The following is a 19,159-nucleotide window of genomic DNA, read 5'->3' as shown; positions in this document are numbered from 1 at the left end:
TTCTAGACCTGTATCCCTGGAATCAACCCTGTTGGTCTAGTCCAAGGGCTTACTTTAATCTGGAGGAACACACGCAACTGCCGTTATGAAATAGTAGAGAAACCAATCCATAGAATCTGTTTCATTATTTAATTCACATTGGCTGGCAATTACGTGAACACTTGCAAATGTAAATCAATCAGAGAGTTGTCTACTAGCGGCAATTCATGACTGGAATAGACGCGTTCAGAATTTAATAGTTAAGTGACCCTGTTCGATGAGTGTCTACGTTTTATGGGATTGTAAAGTACTAAAGAGTATTGCTCTTTGAGACGTCCAAGCTCTCTCTTGCTTATGTTTTTTTTGCTTGTTAATTTGCTTCATCAGCCCATTTCACAGATGTTTTCCCAACATGCGAATTAAAAATGGTTGCCAAGACCATATAATTCGTCTAGTTCCAATAGTTTACTCAATAAATCACCCAAACAAGCAAAGCTTTTCAATAGTGTCTTTCGTGAATACGTGGCGTCCCCAGACTTAATAATAATAATAGTCTACCAAAACATCCCCCAAAGCTCTCCGATTGTCTTCTCTTTATTCCCGATCATAGTCAACGCGATGGCGGCAAAGTTAATTCTGACGGCTTTCATAGCTGCACTTGGAGTCAATGGAAGCCCGTGTAAGCCGAATTCTTCGGCGTCTTTATCACCAGACTTCACTTCTCATGCTGTTCCTACGACAACCACCGACGACGACGTAAGTAATGGATCTGGGTTTCCAACTCAAAGTTTCGTTTACGAATTCACTTCCACTACCTTGGCTTCAACTCTGGCAACAGATGAGACAACATCTGTGACCCTTGAGGCATCTTCCTCAGACAAGTCCTCTCTAGAGACTTTAGCATCTGAGACAACATGGGATGGATCATCGGCTACCACAATTCCAACCTCTTTTACGACGACCGAATCGATTGTCGATGAATCAACTACCTTAGACAGCGCAGTTGTGACATCATGGTCGTCCGACTCAACAACTTCCTCCATTACAAGCACAACCACCACAGCAGAAGCACAAATTCCCATTGGCCTCTATAATGGCGGGTTCGAAGATGATCCGTCTCCTGATGCACTCCCTTGGGTCATAGGTAGAAGCGTCACGATTCCAAACGACCCTGGAAATGCTCGTTCAGGCAACCGTTACGCGTATGTATGCCCCAATGCTTACTTGTTTGTAATTGTATCTAACTGTCAAATACCAGTCTTGTCAAATTCCCCATCACGGGTACCGGTCGTCCCATATATCCTTTGCAGCAAACCATTACCGGTCTCGACACCACGAAAACTTATATGTTGACTATTCATTGGGCCTTTACAGACTTTGGTACATTGTCAAACACGGCATGCGAATTCTGGACTTATTTCGGCCCACTCATTGAATACTACAGATTCAATGCTGCTGGCATGCCAACCAACGAATACTCCAGACGACAATACCTGTCGAGGGTATCCGACAGCGTCCGTATGATATTATACTGGCGCTGTACAAACTCAGTTCCGACCTCTCCATGGGTTGGTGCCGAGATACGTATCGACGATGTTGCTCTTGTCGAGTATGATCCCCCATGCACTCTTGTAAAGTCACCTCCTCAGGGTCTCACTTGCGGACAAATTGGGACATTCCCGACTTCCGCGAATTCCTACCTTATTGGCTCTGAAATCCCGTTGGGCCCTTTCGAGAATTGTGTCCAGATGTGTGCTGAAAACCCTGACTGCAAGACTATCACTGGGGCTTGGGCCAATGGAGATGTGATTGGGCGTAATGCACGCTGCAAGCTCTACTCCAGGACACCCGAGGAGCTCGGCTTCACTGCTTCAACGGGTGGCCCGGGTGTTTTTCAGCCAGATTGCTTTGAGTGTCGACCTTCGGAGTAGACGTGGTTATTGCTATACCTTGGCTTGGAGAGTGATGTCAAGTCACAGCGTCATAAGATAATAGTTGTATGGAACTACCTGTTTCTCATTCCGAACCTAAATTTACCTTCCAGTAGATAATTAGACATATCGCTTATAGAACCAATTCCATTAAATGGATTAAAATGTATAACTTGCAGTAAATAAAGCTGTAAGCTTAGAAATTTAATAATAATATAATAGTATTAATAGTAGTAAAAGTAATAATATTATAAGGCTTAATATAAATCTAAACTTTATGTCACGGGCTGAGTCCGGCGGTACGGGTGGACAGGGAACGCTTCGGGCGTAATAGGTTCTATTGCTACGGATAGGCACTGCAGGCAGGTCAGGCTCTATTAACAAGACGTAGCTCAAGGAGCTACGTTCAGGATCTGACTGGCGGTCTAACTAAGGTTACGGCGATAACGCTATCGCCACGTGATCTGATCCACTTGTGGCTCTAGGGTAGGTTGGTCTGACTTCGAGCTGTGACAGTGCCCCCCTCTTTAGCATCGAGCTCTGCCGAGACGGGCTACTGTGGTCCGGGCTTGTCAGGGTATCTCCTGTGGAAGTTCGCCACGATCTCTGCAGCATTCTCCACGTAAGCAGCAGGGACTTCTGTTGGGTCTGCATATCCGGCCCATTTCACAGTATACTTCAGCCTGGGGCGGCCTCCTCGGCCTCGTCTGTCCCATCGGGAATCCACAATGTCTTCAACCTCCCACTCTTCCACTCCTTCGGCTTCTACTGGCGGTGGCGGGTCTACGTTCTGACCGGGCAGCGGATTGGTGGCAGCTGGCTTTAGCAGGCTCGTGTGAAACACGGGGTGTATCTTCATGCTGGCGGGCAGTTCCAGTCGATAGGCGTACGGGGAGATGACCTTGCCGATCTTCAACGGGCCGATGTTCTTCCAGTCTAGTTTCTTCTGTGGCCTAAGGGTCTTGATATTCCTGGCGTCTAGCCACACTGAGTCCCCTACTTGGTATCGTCGGGCAGGTCGTCTGTGTCGGTTCGCTTGGGCTTCGTAACGGGCTTGTGCGGCAATGCTTTCTGATCTCAGGTGCTCTAGGATGTCGTTCATCGTCTTTGCGAACTGTTCTGCGTCTCTAGTGGCTGGGGTTCCTCTGACTGTAATCGTGGGTTCAAAGCCCATTCGCGGGTGGAATCCATAGTTTGCAAAGAACGGAGATACGCCGGTGGTTTCGGATTTCAGGGAGTTCGCTGCGAACTCGGCCAGGGGGAGCCATCGGTTCCAGTCGTCCTGTAGGTATGACACGTAGGCTCGCAGGTACTGTTCCAACACAGCGTTCAGGCGTTCAGTCTGTCCGTCGGTCTCAGGGTGGTAAGCGGTGGATAGTAGCGAGCTGATCGACAGTTGTTTGGTGAGCTTCTGCCAGAACTCCGCTACGAACTGGGGTCCCCGGTCCGATACTATAGTCTGTGGGAGCCCATGTAGCTTCCACACTTCCTTCAGGTAGTAATGGGCTGCGTCTTCGGCATCGCAGGTTCCTTTGCATGCGATGATATGTCTCATCTTGGTCAGGCGGCAGGCTATAATCAGGATGGCGTCATTTCCTTCGCTGGGCGGCAGATGTGTGATAAAATCCATTGACACATGTTGCCAGGCTCGTTCGGGGATAGGCAAGGGTTTCAGCACACCTTGCTTCGCTTCTCGGGCTGGGTTGGCTCTTCGACACGTATGGCAGTTCTTAACCCATTGTTCGATGTAGGCCAACATTCCGGGCCAGTAGTAATCCCGGGAAAGCAGGTCATAAGTGCGGGCACGACCTGGGTGTCCTGCTATAGGGTGTTCGTGGCAGGCTTTCAGCAGGGCGGTCTTGAGGGCGTCGTGGCTCGGGATATAGATGCGGTCCCGGTACAACAGTCGTTCCTGGACGATCTTGCACTCTGCAAGCGTAATCTTCGGGTGTCGCGGTGCGTCGGTCCTGAGGGCTTGTAGTATCGACTGCAGGTCTTCATCGGTCTGGTATCCTTCGTTCAGCAAGCGGTCGATCTCTTCTGGTAGCTCTATTGAGAGTGACGGCTCCTCGGGTGTTGGTGCGGGTTGGTTCTGTTGTAGTGGGTGGCGGATGCGGGCTCTCTGGACTCGTAGCGGCGGAAGTTGCCAGTTCTCTTTCTTTAGTACCACCTGGCTTTGGTGCGCTAAGCGCTCATCCCCCTCTTTAGGGAGGTCTTCTGACCTCCTGGTCAGGGCATCGGGTTTAACTCCCTGTTTCCCAGGTCGATATGTGATCTGGAAATTAAATCGGGACAGGAACTCAGACCAGCGGGCTTGTCGTCGGTTAAGTAACTTCGTCGTCGTAAAGTACTCCAGGTTCTTGTGATCCGTGATCACTTTTATCGGTGAGGGTGCCCCTCCAGTTCGGGTCTCCATTCTTCGAAGCAGCGAATAATGGCCATGAGTTCCTTATCGTAGATCTCGTAGTTGCATTCCGTGGACGTATGCTTCTTGGAGAAGAAGGCTACCGGGTGCAGCCTTCCGTCATCGTCGTATTGCGACAGCACACCGGCGGATACATAGTCAGAGGCGTCTGTCTCCAGGATTACGTCCTTCGTCCAATCGAAGGGGCGTAAGATCGGTGCTGATGTGAAGGCTCCCTTCAAGTCTCGGAAAGCCTTTTCGCAGGTTTCGTCCCAGACGAACGGTACGTCTTTCTTTGTCAGGTGGTTCAACGGGGCTGTAAGCTTAGAGAAGTCACGGATGAACCTCCTGTAGAAGTTCGCAAATCCTGTGAAAGCTTGTACATCTGTCAGGCAGGTCGGGGTTTGCCAGTTCTTAACAGTTTCGATCTTTGCAGGGTCCATTCGGATGCCGTCTCGTCCCACGATAAGGCCTAGGAACTTGGTTTCCGTAACCATGAATTCGCATTTGGCTGGGTTTGCGAATAACCCGGCAGCTCTCAGTTTTTCAAGCACCATCTTTAATTGCTCGACATGTTCTTCTCGGGTCCGGCTATAGATCAGGATATCGTCCAGGTACGCAGTGCAGAATATATCCAGGTATTCCCTCAGCGCATCATTAATGTACCGCTGGAAGGTCGCGGGGGCTCCTGTTAGGCCGAAGGGCATAACCAGTGACTCATATAATCCGAATCGGGTGCGGAATGCTGTCAGGTACTCCTGGCCTTCCTTGATACGCAGATTATTGAAGGCCGATACGATGTCAATACGGGAGAAGTATTTCATACCAGACAGGTTATTCAGGGATTCTTTGATCAGGGGGGAGCGGGTAGCGGTCCTTAACCGTAATATTATTCAGGGCTCGGTAGTCCACGCAGAAGCGTAGACCACCGCCGGGTTTCTTGACGAATAGTACCGGGGAGGCTACAGGCGACGAGCTTGGGCGGATGAATCCTTTACGCAGATTCTCGTCTAGCCACTCTCGTAGGGCTGTCAGTTCGTTCCGGGACATTCCATACAAGGGTCCAAACGGCAGTTTTCCTCCTGGGGTTAGCTCGATGTGGTGGTCTCCAGATCGGTGCGGTGGTAGCTTCTCTGCCTCCTTAGGCGAGAAAACGTCCTGGAACTCTCGAAGTTCTTCCGGCAGCACGAATGCCTCTGGCTCAGGCTTAAGCAGGTAGTCCAGTTGCTTCAGGGTGACGGTGAAGAGGCGGTAACGGTCCTTCTGGCTGTATATTCGGGCGGTTCGCAGGGAAACCGGGAGGATATCCTTTCCCTCCAAGGCTGGTGGGATACTCCCTTTCATCTGGCGCATGAACTTCTTCGGGACGGTCTGTAAAGCCTTAATCCTTGTAGGCTTGGTTGGGGTGTTGCAGAATTTCTGGCAGTACGGGCTGTTAAATGTGAACGTGTGGGCCGCGAAGCCCACCTGCGGGTCGTGTTGCTTTAGCCAAGGCATTCCCAGGACAATAGGGTAGCTGGCTAGCTGGGTCACGTAGAAGATCATGCTCTTCTGCTCGTGATCGGCAATGCGGAGTCCGGCGCGGACGTAGTAGGCGACCTTCCCGCTCTCGGCAGGTCGCCCGTCGAACACTTCAATCTCGAAGGTTCTCTTCAGGGGTCTAAACTTCAGGTTCTGGGACTTAGCCCAGCTCTCGTCGATAAACCCTTTTCCTTCCGCTCCGCTATCGGTCATAGCGTAAGACGGAATTGGTTCTCTTCCGGCCACATTGAGGCTGGCAGGCAGTATCATCAGGTTCGAACGTTGGTTGTTCTCGTTCTCAATCGGGATTCCATGAACGGAGGCGGCGGACAGTTTAATCTTCGGTACAGTAGGTGCGGGGAGGGGAGCCTGGCGCCGACTTAAGACAGGCTCACCCCGTTTTCCTGGCGTCCTCGGGAGTGTCTAGATCGGCGGGAACTGGCGCGGCTGGATGTAGGCGAGTGTGGAGACGGGGGCTGGCTGGTGCGGTTGGGGCTATAAGCGAAGGTGGCTTGACGGAGCCTGGTTGGACGTGTGTCAGGTTCGGGACAGTCGCGGAGGTAGTGGTTGGCTGAACCGCAACGGAAGCACTGGTTGTTCTCCCGTCGTTGGTTAGGGCGGTTATAGCGGCGCTGATTGCTGAGGTCCATAGGTTCTCCGGCTGGTTGGCGGTTTTCGGGGGGGCTTCTCCCTCTACGAGGCGATGGGGACTTCTTTCGGAGTGTCTGGGGGTACTCCTTCAGCGGCATATTCGTCTTTCGTGACGCAGGCTGTGGCTCCGCTGCGAAGCGGCGTCGTCGGTTTTCCAATTCTTGTAGGAAGGTGGCTAGGTCGTGATATTTATAGCTAGGCGGTGGGTTGTGTATAAGCATTCCGCGTAGTTCTCGGGAGACAGCTTGTTCCAACAGGGTAGGGAGGGCCTCTTCTGACATTTCTCCTTCCAGCGCGAGGCGTTGGAACTCGGCGAAGAAGGTGCTGAAATCCTTGTGAGTCTGGCGAAGGCGGAATAATTCGGCGCGGGCATTATTGATCCGGTTCGGGTCTCCAAAAGCGCGTTCTAGTAGATCGATAATATCCTGGTAGTCGGGGAGTTGGCATTCACCAGCTTTAATGTGCGGTAGGACTTGTGCATAGGCGCGTCCCTTAAGACGGCCAGTTACATAGGACATTCGGGCGAGGCGTGTCGGGAATCGGTCGTGGTTAGCTTTTAGTTTTGAGTGTATCTGGGAGACGAAACGGCGTAGGTCGCTCCGTTCGCCCTCAAACTTGTCAGGGTCGGGTAATCGTTCGGTAAGACTGGTTGATTCGGTAGATCGGGAAGAAGGCGGAGGAGTCGTTCCCATAGGAGTCGCTACACGAAGCTCAGCGGGAGCGCTAGTCTCGGGGGGTTCACGGATAGTAGGTACGGTAGGTCGGGTGGCATCGAGGGCGCGACGTTCGGCGAGGCGGGCCTCGAAGATGTCGTCGTCCTTCCTCTTTAGGGCCTTCTCGTGTTGTTGCTCAGTGTACTCGAGCTGGGCTCGGGCAAAGTTACGCTCAGTGGTGATTTGTTGCAGGGATTGTTCGAGTCCTTGATGTTTATCCTTCATGTTCTGGGTCTCATTCTCCAGCTGGGATATACGGTTCTGGGCGTTCTCGGCGTAGGTATAAACGTTCCGGAAGTATTCGAACCAATCGTCTAGGTGTTCCGGGGCATGGTCACGGAATGACTCGACGCTGTCCGGCAGGAAGGGCGGGAGCGGGCGGGCAGACATCGCGTTCGGTGTCCAACGGTTAGGAGCTACGTAGTGTCACGGGCTGAGTCCGGCGGTACGGGTGGACAGGGAACGCTTCGGGCGTAATAGGTTCTATTGCTACGGATAGGCACTGCAGGCAGGTCAGGCTCTATTAACAAGACGTAGCTCAAGGAGCTACGTTCAGGATCTGACTGGCGGTCTAACTAAGGTTACGGCGATAACGCTATCGCCACGTGATCTGATCCACTTGTGGCTCTAGGGTAGGTTGGTCTGACTTCGAGCTGTGACACTTTATATAAGAATATAAGCTTTAAATAAATAGTAAAAAATTCTCTTTTTTTTATAATATAATAATAAAAATAAAGAAATTATTAATATTAATATTTAAAACTAATATAATATATAAGTTATTTTAATTAATTATTTATATAATAATAATTAATTATTAATAATCTATATAAATATATTTTATTAAATAAGCTTTAACTTTATAAATAATAATTTTAAGGCTTTAATTTATAAAAATAATAATTAATATAATAATAAAGAAAAATTAATTATTATATTAATTAATAATAAAAAATAAGCTAAAAATCTATATTAATTAATTTTTAATTAAAAAAAACTTAAAAATATTAAAATTAATAATATATATAATAATAAGTTTAATATTATATTAATTTAATTTAATTATTAAATTTTAATTTTTTTATATTTTATTAAATTAAATTATATTAATTAAATTCTATAGAAAAAAAATAATTTAATACTTTATATTAAAAGTTAAATTAAAAAATTAAATTATTAATATAAAAAAAAGTATTTTTAGAGATAATATAATTAAATAATTATATATTTTAAATTATAAATTTAAAAATAATTATTTATATTATAAAAATATTTAAACTATTTAATAATTTATAATAAATAATTAATTATTTATTTAATTATAATAATTAAAATAATAAAATTAATTAGAATTATTAGAATTTTAAAATATTAATTATTTATATAATTATTTTAAGTTTAATAAGAAGTTTTAAGCTTAATTAAAGGCTTTCTCTAAGGATTAATAAATATTATATAAATATATTATATAATAACTATCTAAGTAAATATAAATAATTGCCTATAGCAAGTGTAATCTTAACCAGTAGTTTCAACAGTAGCCATTAAATGGATACATGATTTCAGTTGTGCCTGTTGCACCAACGAATCTAACAACGCCACTTCGCATTGTCTTCAAAAGAACCAATCACATTTGACGATAAAGAATTCACTGTCACCTCAAACCAACATATGTTTTTGCTTTGGCAAGTGGTCATTGCTCGAATCCTTTGTGATGCACACTGGTCTCCAAAAAAGGTTTCCTTTACAACCTGACAACCTAGAATCACAGAAATACTGTCCACCATGACTCTACCAGCTCGCGACGACAGTGGTGTCTTTGAAGAATTTGAGATTCACCGTCGGTATACAAACAGTCATCTGAGACACTATTTCGACTTCCTCAACCGGCACTCAAGCGAAGACCGTCTTCCTGGTCTCTCCGGTATTCTCAGACAATTGTTTGACTACAATCAACCTACTGACTTTGAAATCGTAGATAGGGCCTCAAAGGAGACATCAAAAATATTGCTATTGAAGGACATCTCTACTAGCGCTATTCAAGAGCTCAAAGTTCTCGAAAATATCATTGAAGAAATCATCAAGAAAGAGAAACCTCTTGCGAGTTTAGTGTCTCCAGACATACTTTCATGGTAAGTCCTCCGCCATCGACCATTCCCTGCTGACACCTTTAGTACGGTCTTCTGTCTTGCAGTCGCCTTCGCCTTGCCCAATTCACCACTGTCGGTAGCTTTCAAAACAGGGACATTTGCTGGGTCTACGTTTCTGACTATTCGTTTAATCCGAAAGTATCTGCAGCGGAGGCAGCTTGTACCTCTCCAGCGAGTTGATTTTATATGTATACTTCAGGACTTACGCCTCGAAAATCACCCAACAAAAGTACCTCTCCAGCACAAGGTTCGAGGACTCATCCGGGCGTTCAAGAATGGCACAATTCGGTACAGGGACTTGGACGAGGTGATTATTTCGTCTTTTGATTAGTGAGAGCTGGAGAGGCCTTAGGGTATCAGAAACATTAGACGATAAAGGCATAAGGAACAAAATTGGCTATTGTTTGTTGCTTTTCGAGGCGTAAGTCCCGAAGTATACATTAAAAATCGAACAAAATTGGCAGATCAGTCTATGGTACTTAGTTTAGGGATTCAGACTTCTAGGACCATACTTCTTGGGCCTTTTATTTTTGTACCCTAAAACTGATGAGGTCAACATTTTTGTTACCCAGTATGGAGGACATAGCATAGTCAATAACAATGAAACAATCTGGCCATAGCGAGATCTACTATCGTATCCACAACGAGGCATGAATCATACATCCTGGCTCCTAACCCCTGGGTCCGATCTCCAGTGCAGTTACATCTGATCATCGACGGTTTGAATAAACTTTCTTGGCTTCTGGGGACTTCCTATTCTAGTAAATTCCTTGTTTCGGCCGCGATTCATGCATGGCACGGGAACAGCCGGCGTTCCTCGCATCTTGCATGAACCGTTGATCAGTCCCACAGTTCAGTTAGTTCACCGATCTAAGAAACACAATCACAGCTTAAAATTCAGTACTGAACATGAGTCGTGTTGAACGAAGGCAACTATGGCATGAGATCGTCTAAGAACTATTTTGCTCCTCCTCTTCTGGCTTATCCAGGGCATTTTCGGCTGGGCGTTCGGGAACTAGGAACACTGCAAACGATGTCGAAGGCAGTGAAATGCAGAACATGGCAAATGCAACAATGAGGTTGGTAAGAGATGGGACCTTGGCAGCGCCAACTCCGAAAGCCAAGCATGATCCAAGGGACTCGAAGGATCGGACAAGACCGACAGCCAAAGTCAAGGTCTCGACATCTAGGAAGAAGGTTCCAATAATCCAGTACACAAACATGTAATGGGATTCGTTCATGAACCTGATCAGTTAGCTTTGTTTGGATTTTATATAGATTTGATAAACGTACCGAAGGAGAACTTGAACGGCGAATCCACGTCCGAATCCAGGATGAGCCCAGTCCAGAGTGACGGGAGGGTTAGCATTGCGATACTCCATCTCCATAGCAAACTGCCATCCGAATAGCGCAGTCATGGTAATGGCCAGGAAAGCCCAAGTGAAGCGCGCAAGCTGAGGTCGGCTAAAATACTTGAGATCAAAGAACCATCCCCAAAAGATATTGGCAGCAGTAGCAGCGATACCAGATGTCAACGACGCCAAAGCTCGAGATCGAACGGAAAAGTAGTTGACAAGGTAAATGCCGAGATAAGTGCTGTTCCAGTTGAAACCGACCAGCATGGGGATGAGGAGGAAGAACTGCTTGCGCTTGAGGAGAGCGCCCCATTTTCGGAATTGTTCTGCGATGCTCGTGTTCTTCTTGGTAGCTGGAAGTTTGGAGCCATCGGGTCGGATGACTTTGTGAGGAGGCGAAATGAGAAAAGCGAGAGGAAGGCCGAGACATTGGAGAGCAATTAGGACGAGGTATGTGGTGTATCCAACTCGACCACGCTTCTCAGAGCCAACGTTGAGGGAGAGTTGAATGGAAGAACCGATGAGTTGACCGAGTTCTCGCAGACCAAGCCAAATTCCAGCTGCAACAATTAGTTTCCGTGATCGTTATGTAGATGATTTACATACTGAATTTTCCACGATCCTTGACATCGCCGTATCCCAAAGCGATGGCACCTTCAGAAGCCCACAAAGCAGAAGCTCCGATACCACAAGTAGCACCACCGAGCAAAACAAACCACTCAACTCCATATCGGTTGTTGGTGTAAAGCGCAGCGGAATAAGGCGCGTACCCGAGAGTACCGATGATGAGAACCCATTTTAGACCAATTTTGTTGGCGAGGATACTGAAAAGTGAACATCCAAAGACCATGATGCCGAATGTAAGTGAGTTGGCTCCATTGACGAGGTATGGCTCTTGCTGGCCTCCAGCACCGGTGTCTACAAACGTTAGACATATCTTGACGATTAGAGAGATTCACATACTGTTGAGGGCATTCCAGATTCCTGGTTGCGTGAATGAAATCAATCCAACAATGATAACGTTGAATAGAGGACTTCGATACCAGCGTGTGAAGCGAGATACAGGCTTTGACTGCTCTGTAACATCTTGGGCACCATCCTTGACCGGTTGGTCTTTATCGCTGCTGTTGTCTATCACGGCAGACATTTTGACGGTTACTCTACAACGTATAATCTCATATGAAAATGCAGACACGAGTATTATATATTATTCTATTATCTATTTGCCTCAATAAATCTGTTCAAGGGTGTATCAAATGTGGAGAGTCAAGGTCCCAAATCTTCCGAATAAGGCTAGGATCGCAAGTTGGCCGATGGTGTTTTTGATGGTTCTTCCCACTTTTATCAACTAAAGACTCATTTCGTGCTTGACAGGGTCGATGGCGACATATAAGCGCATAGATAAAGGTTCTGAGGGTGTAGAATAATTAGTTGAATCTCTTTAGTTTATGTCTATAGATTGCGTGCTACCTTATATATAATATCCATGTATCATATCCACGTTCAACATGCAACTGCTCCCAAGTCCCTTCTCCGCCTCTCTCCGATTTCTCGTCGGAAGCTTAAATACTGACCAATCATGATGGTTTCCGACGCCTTCATCCCTGACTCGACTCGATACAAGGGGGGGATCGGGCAAGTTTCCGCTGTCAAAGTTCCCCCTTCCCTTCCTCTCGTCTATTCCAATTCTCCATCTCATCACGTTTCTCCTCTTTAGCATCGCGTGCTTTTAATCCACATTCAATTGCTTCGGTAAACAAAACAACCGCCGAGTGTCATTGTCAGTTCCAACACCAATAAATGGCGGGGAATTCAAACTCGGACCTCCAGACGTTGACGTCCCCGCTTCAACAAGGACAAGGAGGTGATTCGCCCCGTCCGAGACAAGCTGCTTGTCTTGTCTGTCGTCGATCAAAGATCAAGTGCGATTGGAAACCCCATCAGGAACGATGCAGGAGATGTATCCAGCTCGACACGGAATGCGTGCGACCTGCATATCATCCCGGTCGTCAAAAGGGTATTAAAAAGTGAGTACCCTTCAATTCGTCCCAATTACAATACTGATATTTGCTAGTAAACGTACAGGTCTTGACAAAGCTTTATATCAAATTGATCAAGCTGTCAAACGCGCTCGTTCGGCATCTCAAAAGAATCCAGAAGATGATAGGATTCTGAATCATCTTCAGGATCTACTTAGCGGCGCAAATTCACCTGCTGATGCCCCGCAGACGAGATACAGCGCCAGTGGTGATGGTGAAGAGGATGCCTACTCTGAAGAGGAAGAAGAAGAGCAAGAGCAGGACCCTGTGGTGATGCCTGAGTTCATTCAAAGAACACAGCAAAGTCTTGCAATTGACGATGCTGAGAATCCATTGCAGCTTCTTGCAAGGGCATCCTACATCCAACCTTCACCAGAGTCGAGACATGGAAATTCCCCTCAGCAGGCGCATACAGCGAGTACAACTGGGCAAACTGAGGACGAGATTCAAGCTTTCTTTGCTCCAGCTCACGTTAATCTGGATGTCGGGTCTGACCTTGATCCTGTCACGTTGGGACTTGTCTCTGAAGATGAAGCTGACAGGTTATTTCACTTGTAAGTTCCATGGCCATTACTCTGATATCTGCTGACCATCAGTTTTCATCGTAATCTTGCGCATACTCGATGGGGTCTTGATCCGAGGATATACACTGTCGAATTCACGCGCTCAAGATCATCATTCCTTTACACATCCATCATGGCCGCATCAGCCCTCTTCATGCCATCAGCAGCAGCACTTTCAAAACGACTATCAAACCACGTCAGGACCCTCGCCCACAAAGTTGTAGTCAAGCGGTACAGATCAGTTGAAATTGTTCTCGCATTCATGGTAAACATTCCCTGGATGTTCCCGGGTCAACACTCCACCGACGACGAAACCTGCACGTACATCTCTATAGCAAACACAGTCGCCACCGATCTATCGCTTCACAAAACTCTCATTTCTCCTGAAATGCTAGGTGCAGGTGCTGAAATTGGTCTCGCGAGGGGTGATTGTCTTGACCCGAGAGCAGCTCTGGCCATGGACGGGTTTCCTGAAATTGATCCATGGTCTGAGAAGGGACGTCTATTCCTTCGCAATCGAGAACGATGTTGGCTTTCGCTGTTTGTGCTGGAGCGTGGAATGTCTCTTGCCAGAGGACGACCATTTTCCGTGCCCATGACCAAGTCTCTAAAGGACTGTGACAATTGGCATCGCTCTGAATATGCGGATCCTCTTGATGGGCATCTTGTCTCCATGGCCGTTTTGAGAAGGGACTTGGATGCATTGTTTGCTGCAGTGAGAGCTCTTTGTGACGGATCGCAGATGGCTTCTAGTGATGGCTCATTAATTGCCCAATCGTACGTGTCCCGTTACTCTTCGATGTGCTATTCAGCTAACATTGTCAGAATCCAAGGGTCAATTGAACGGTTCTTTGACCAATGGTACACAGAATGGGGAATCTCAATTGGCAAAGGCCCAGGTAAGGTGCTCGTTCTTTTCCCAAATCACGCTGACCATCAGACCGTCGACTCCCACCATACGTCGAAATTCTCGTCACTCATACTCGTCTCTCCATCTACGGCGGCGTGATAAACCATCCCACAGCGCCCCTTGAAGTTCGTCGCTTCTTCCACACAGCCGGTCTCTCCTCAGCTCTCAACGTGATGCGCGCCGCTATCCAGGGAGAGTCTCAACTTCAATCTATGCCAAACAACACCGCCATCATGATTTCATTCGCAGCCTGCTTCGCCCTGACATTGAGTTCTTACGCGACTGGCGGTTCAGCTTTGGCTCCCAGTGTCAGAAACCTCATTGACGAGACAGCCACCGTGCTTGAAAGGATCGGAAAAGTGACAAGACATCGAAACGGTCTTTCGATTAAATACGGAAAATATCTCAAACAGATCGTCAGACGGGCAGCTACTGGAGACGGAATATCTGATCCAAGGATGCCGATCGTAAACGAGGCACCCATCACTACGCCTACCTTTCTGGACCAGCAAGCGCTATGGCAAGAACCGATTCATTTCTCTGCAATGTCAGATGATCAAATTGTTCAAGCTCTAAATCAACCAGGCAACGACTTTGAACCTGGGTTCGGTGGACTTTCATGGGAAGACATGACTAATTTCGAATGGCTGTACTGGCCTGAAGTTGGTATATAACATAAAAGATAGCAAAACATTAGCCAAGAGTTTCCTTCTCTTGCATTCCACCCAGCCAGTCAAAAGATGTAAGCTGTCGCAATTTCTCCATAAACACAAATGTCAAAACAGTATGTGGTCTGTAAAGTTAGCTTGGTTCATCATTCATATATGAGGAGAGTGGGCAACGTACGTAAGTCGTAGCCAAGCAGGAGTCCATCCCCTCATGAGGAACCGAGGACCTTCTTCGCGAAGACCGGCTCTGAGAACTTGTGCTAGACCTTCTTTGCCAGCGTTGGATTGCATTCGGCTCTTGAGAACATCAGCTGGGGCGCAGATGGTTGTCGCCATTGTTCCAGCTGCTAGGGATGAAACGGCATGGGTTTTTGTGTCATCTCCAAAGCCACTAGCAAGCAGATATTGCTTAGCAGACGCGTATCTGTTCTGTCAGTTGAGTGAATATTATACTTTCGGGAGAACTTACGTAGCAATCTGAGAAACATCTGCAACTGTTAGGCAACTCGTTTGACTACAAAGATATGCAGGCAACTCACTCATCAAAGCACTCCTCGCAATGTTGGGAACGAGACCCTTCCAGAACGCCATCATGCCCTCTTCACTGTAAACTCTGGTCAAAGCATCCAAAGCATGATTGTATCCAAATTGTTGTCCAGGTGCCTTTGCGCCATCTGCACACATGCGAACGAGGACAACCTCAGCTGGATTACCGACTAGTCCTGCGACACCACCTGCGACACCTGCACAGGCGATGTTTTGTGTGACTGACAGTTGCTTGCCTGTATATCCTCTAAGCTTGTCTGAGAAGTATGTATGGAAGCCAAAGCGAGCAGTCGAGTATGTTCCTTGACGAAGGATGGAAGCTGATAGACCAGTCCATAGAGATGGGATGCCTGATTGTGTTAGCTTTGTTGTGTGAGGATAAATAGAGACTTGCCATCTCGGGCTGCAAATCTGTATAAGACATTGAGCATAGATGAGTTTGATTTCAACACCTGCATTCGATATTTTGTTTGATCCAAAGGGTGTGCTGTGCAAGTTAAGTTAGTTGATGGATGTCTTGCATGTAATAGAAGTTGTAAGTGCTGAACCCACTGAAGCAAACAGCCATACAGGCGGCAGCACCACTATAAATTGTCAGTGACAGTCACTGTACTTAGTACATATAAACAAACATACCCAAGCCAAAAGGGCTCCTTTGTTTTCTTTTGGGAAACCATATTAACAAATCACTTGATTATCCTCTACTTCTGCTTCCTCCTTGTCACTTACACGGTCATTGTTTTGTACACAGTCAAAACCATCGGCTTCTAAATCTAACTCCGATGTCGTCCCTCATTCTGAACCCCGGATATAGTGGGGACATTTCCCGGCCTCCAGATTCATGGCCGAGGCTATATCGTCATCGTCTCAAAACCGCGACAGATCCTCGGCTTCTCTTGTGCAAATGCGACAGTCACAAATGTCAGACAACAAAAAAAACACCGAAATGTCCAAACTCTCTGCGCCTTTAAAGGCGCTTATCAATGCGCCTTTTGCGCGACCTGGTCCAAGACCTGCGCCAGCCCAAGTTCAAGAATTATTTGAGGCAATCGCAAATGATGCGGCCATTAGAAACCTCGGCCCAAAGTCTTGGTTGACTGTCTCGGTATGTTCTATCAATCAATTGTGTCCTCGCCAATTGTGCTAACGACTATTACTGTAGGCCGCTGCTACCTTTACTCTCAACTCTCCCGATTCTCTCCCCGTCCTTCATCGCGTCGCATCGTCCAAAGATCCCAATTCCGCCGTCCAGAATGCCGAGTTCATCCGAGAGGTTGGTCTTAAGTGTATCAGCTTCAACGGCATTCCTCGGACCATCAACTCCCTCAACGCATTCTACGCATCACTTCCCGAAAGTGTCAGATCTAAGCTCAGCACAAAGCCAAGCCGACAACCGACCTCAAAAAATATCGATCAAACATTAGCCCGTGGTCGAGGGCTATGGGACTCGATCTACCGACCGTACGAAGACAAGCTGTTCGAGAAGCTCGCCCTATCGCACCCCGATCTACCTGTATATATTCTTAGCAGCCATTACTCTGCTCTCCTCTCTGATCCTGCCGCTTCCGATCGCGGTACACTTGCCAGTCTCGGCCGAATCCATACTTCCATGATCGCCATCTCTTGTCTACGCGCGCAAACTGGCGTCGGACCTCAAGTGTTGTCGCATGTATTTGGTCTCCGCAAGGGGCTTGAGGACGGGACATATAAGAATGATCAGAATGGCGAGACAGATGAGACTGTACAATACTTGGCTAGTGACGAGGGTGGCCATTGGATCTTGAATACGGTCGATAAGATTGTTCAAGCGATTGGCGGAAGTAGCTTTGCGCCAGGTATTGAATCTAAACTGTGATAATTTATATAGTAATTCGTGGATCAGAATTTATATACATGAAAGGGTACTTGTGTAGTTAAAGCGTCTCGCAACTTTGGTTTCCAATGTCCTACCACATCCTCTGCACTCCCTCGTGAGCAAGATTCAAGGCGCTCTAAGTTTGTCCCTGGTAGAGAGCAGGACCCTCGCCATCGAAGAAAGTCTCATCCAGAAGCGAGAGCAACACCTTCTGTCCAGCCCACTGCTCCTCGACATTGGGCCTAATCTGAGCCGGTGGAAGCACAAACCCTGTCTCACCAGTGTCCCTCAACTCAATTGTGTATGAGAACTTGGCTTGTCCTATGCTGTAAACGTGGTCAGGCGCCGCGCCAGTAGTAACGTACAACACAGCGCCACTAGGACCGAACGTATAGGTTGTCTTGTCGTCGGAGCTATCACGGATAGCTGTGCTAACGAGAGCAGCTGCTTTGGTCCACTTTCCAAGCTCGGGTGCATAAAGGTCTTCCTTGTAGCCAAAGGGAGAAAGGATATATTGGCCGTACTGAAGATGTTAGCAACTTGAGCAATTGGTCAAAACGGCATAAGACTTACGCTGTGCCAGTCAATGTACAGAGCAATACCAACGGTATCTCTCAATTGGCGAACAAACTTGTCCAATCCAGCATTCTCGGGGCTGTCAGCTGGCTTCTCGCCGCGGTAAGTCTGAGAGCAAGGATTTGTCGATGCACCTCTCTTGTTAGAGTCCCAGCCAAACTCCCAGTTGCGATTGATGTCGCGACCAAAGCATGACTGGTTTGGTGCTGAAGTAGGAGGGGGTTGACGGTTCTTTCGCCAGAGACGATCAGCCGTGGTAGAATAAACCTGATCTTGTTAGTTAAGCAATTTACAATGCGGGATATGAAGGACTTACAAAACCGTCGGGGTTGACAAAGGGAAAGATGTAAAAGTCGTATTTGTTCAAGATGGTCTGGACGTCTTCATCTCCACCTTTGAAGCCCTTGATGAGCTGAAGGGTAATGTATTCAACAGTTGGTGCAGAGATCCATTCTCGGGCATGAACGGTACCATGGTAAAGCACAGCAGGCTTTCCAGGTCCAGCGTTACCCCAGAGATGAAGACCATAGATGTTCCTGTTCTGGTACGACTTGCCGGAAGAAACAAGCTTCGAATTGTTGGGAAACTGGGCTTGCAAGTCTCGGAAGTAATCGATGTGATCCTCATAGTTGTGGAACTCATCGTACCAAGACTCATCATCGGCCTGACGTTTCCACTTCTTGTGAGAAGGGCTTTCGCTGACGATGGAATCGCCCAGGTTCTCGTGCAAGGTGGTAAAGTCAAGCTTGAGACTCTCAAAAGCGTCTACGTCGTTGGGTGCGACGACAATATCGGCGTATTGGTCACCATGTTCCCACTCGTCAAAGGTGACGGGGGCAAGCTTCTCTTTGACGTCTGCTTTGCCGTGGGTGTTGACCCGAAAGACTTTGTAGCCGTCATACGTCTTGATGTCAGCCTTGGGAACAGCAATTGCTCCCAAAGCGAGGGTGAGGAGAGAAACGACAGAGTACCTCATTGTGATGGATAAGTTGAGGATCGACTGAAGTGCTGTGTAAGTACATGTACAGCATGATGTTATATAGTAGGTAGATAGATCATCACTTGGCGGATATTCTTGGCGGGAACTTTTGACAAATGTAGACGATCATTTCCAATCATACCACGCCCAGCATTGAGGTCTTTGACCTTCCTTAAGTGCTATGGTGGGAATTGTATCATTCGTGCATTTACAAGCCAAGCTCAACGGTGGTGACCCGCCCTGTCGATCTGCCCTCTCTACCTTAATTAAAGCCTAACTCTATTTCACCATCCCCCCCGCCGCTGGCTGCGGAGACATG

At 47.3% G+C, this 19,159-nt stretch overlaps 7 protein-coding genes across 7 annotated transcripts; 4 read left to right on the top strand and 3 right to left on the bottom strand.

The window, feature by feature from the left end:
- Positions 1–597: 597 nt before the first annotated feature.
- On the top strand, positions 598–1,910 carry FPOAC1_002292 (uncharacterized protein; the record flags this gene model as incomplete). The annotated part of the gene is made up of 2 exons (XM_044846873.1): positions 598–1,181; positions 1,238–1,910. 2 exons carry the CDS (start codon positions 598–600, stop codon positions 1,908–1,910), a joined length of 1,257 nt encoding a protein of 418 aa, XP_044712789.1.
- Positions 1,911–8,984: 7,074 nt separating this feature from the next.
- FPOAC1_002291 (uncharacterized protein) lies at positions 8,985–9,733 on the top strand (the record flags this gene model as incomplete). Its single annotated transcript, XM_044846872.1, has 4 exons — positions 8,985–9,123; positions 9,178–9,331; positions 9,374–9,656; positions 9,728–9,733. The coding sequence occupies 4 exons, from the start codon at positions 8,985–8,987 to the stop codon at positions 9,731–9,733; spliced, it is 582 nt and encodes a 193-aa protein (XP_044712788.1).
- Positions 9,734–10,299: 566 nt separating this feature from the next.
- FPOAC1_002290 (uncharacterized protein) lies at positions 10,300–11,851 on the bottom strand (the record flags this gene model as incomplete). The annotated part of the gene is made up of 4 exons (XM_044846871.1): positions 10,300–10,594; positions 10,643–11,264; positions 11,311–11,622; positions 11,668–11,851. The coding sequence occupies 4 exons, from the start codon at positions 11,849–11,851 to the stop codon at positions 10,300–10,302; spliced, it is 1,413 nt and encodes a 470-aa protein (XP_044712787.1).
- Positions 11,852–12,504: 653 nt separating this feature from the next.
- Positions 12,505–14,890, top strand: FPOAC1_002289 (uncharacterized protein; the record flags this gene model as incomplete). Its single annotated transcript, XM_044846870.1, has 5 exons — positions 12,505–12,731; positions 12,779–13,297; positions 13,340–14,083; positions 14,132–14,205; positions 14,247–14,890. The coding sequence occupies 5 exons, from the start codon at positions 12,505–12,507 to the stop codon at positions 14,888–14,890; spliced, it is 2,208 nt and encodes a 735-aa protein (XP_044712786.1).
- Positions 14,891–14,909: 19 nt separating this feature from the next.
- FPOAC1_002288 (uncharacterized protein) lies at positions 14,910–16,107 on the bottom strand (the record flags this gene model as incomplete). Its single annotated transcript, XM_044846869.1, has 6 exons — positions 14,910–15,009; positions 15,063–15,308; positions 15,354–15,372; positions 15,424–15,780; positions 16,001–16,014; positions 16,067–16,107. 6 exons carry the CDS (start codon positions 16,105–16,107, stop codon positions 14,910–14,912), a joined length of 777 nt encoding a protein of 258 aa, XP_044712785.1.
- Positions 16,108–16,376: 269 nt separating this feature from the next.
- Positions 16,377–17,285, top strand: FPOAC1_002287 (uncharacterized protein; the record flags this gene model as incomplete). Its single annotated transcript, XM_044846868.1, has 2 exons — positions 16,377–16,535; positions 16,593–17,285. 2 exons carry the CDS (start codon positions 16,377–16,379, stop codon positions 17,283–17,285), a joined length of 852 nt encoding a protein of 283 aa, XP_044712784.1.
- Positions 17,286–17,421: 136 nt separating this feature from the next.
- FPOAC1_002286 (uncharacterized protein) lies at positions 17,422–18,837 on the bottom strand (the record flags this gene model as incomplete). Its single annotated transcript, XM_044846867.1, has 3 exons — positions 17,422–17,808; positions 17,859–18,128; positions 18,178–18,837. 3 exons carry the CDS (start codon positions 18,835–18,837, stop codon positions 17,422–17,424), a joined length of 1,317 nt encoding a protein of 438 aa, XP_044712783.1.
- Between the last annotated feature and the right edge of the window lie 322 nt (positions 18,838–19,159).

This window comes from Fusarium poae, chromosome 1 (assembly GCF_019609905.1).
Source record: "Fusarium poae strain DAOMC 252244 chromosome 1, whole genome shotgun sequence".
Classification (NCBI taxonomy): domain Eukaryota; kingdom Fungi; phylum Ascomycota; class Sordariomycetes; order Hypocreales; family Nectriaceae; genus Fusarium; species Fusarium poae.
The sequence above is the reverse complement of the archived record's forward strand: the minus strand, read 5'-3'. Positions and strand labels throughout refer to the sequence as shown.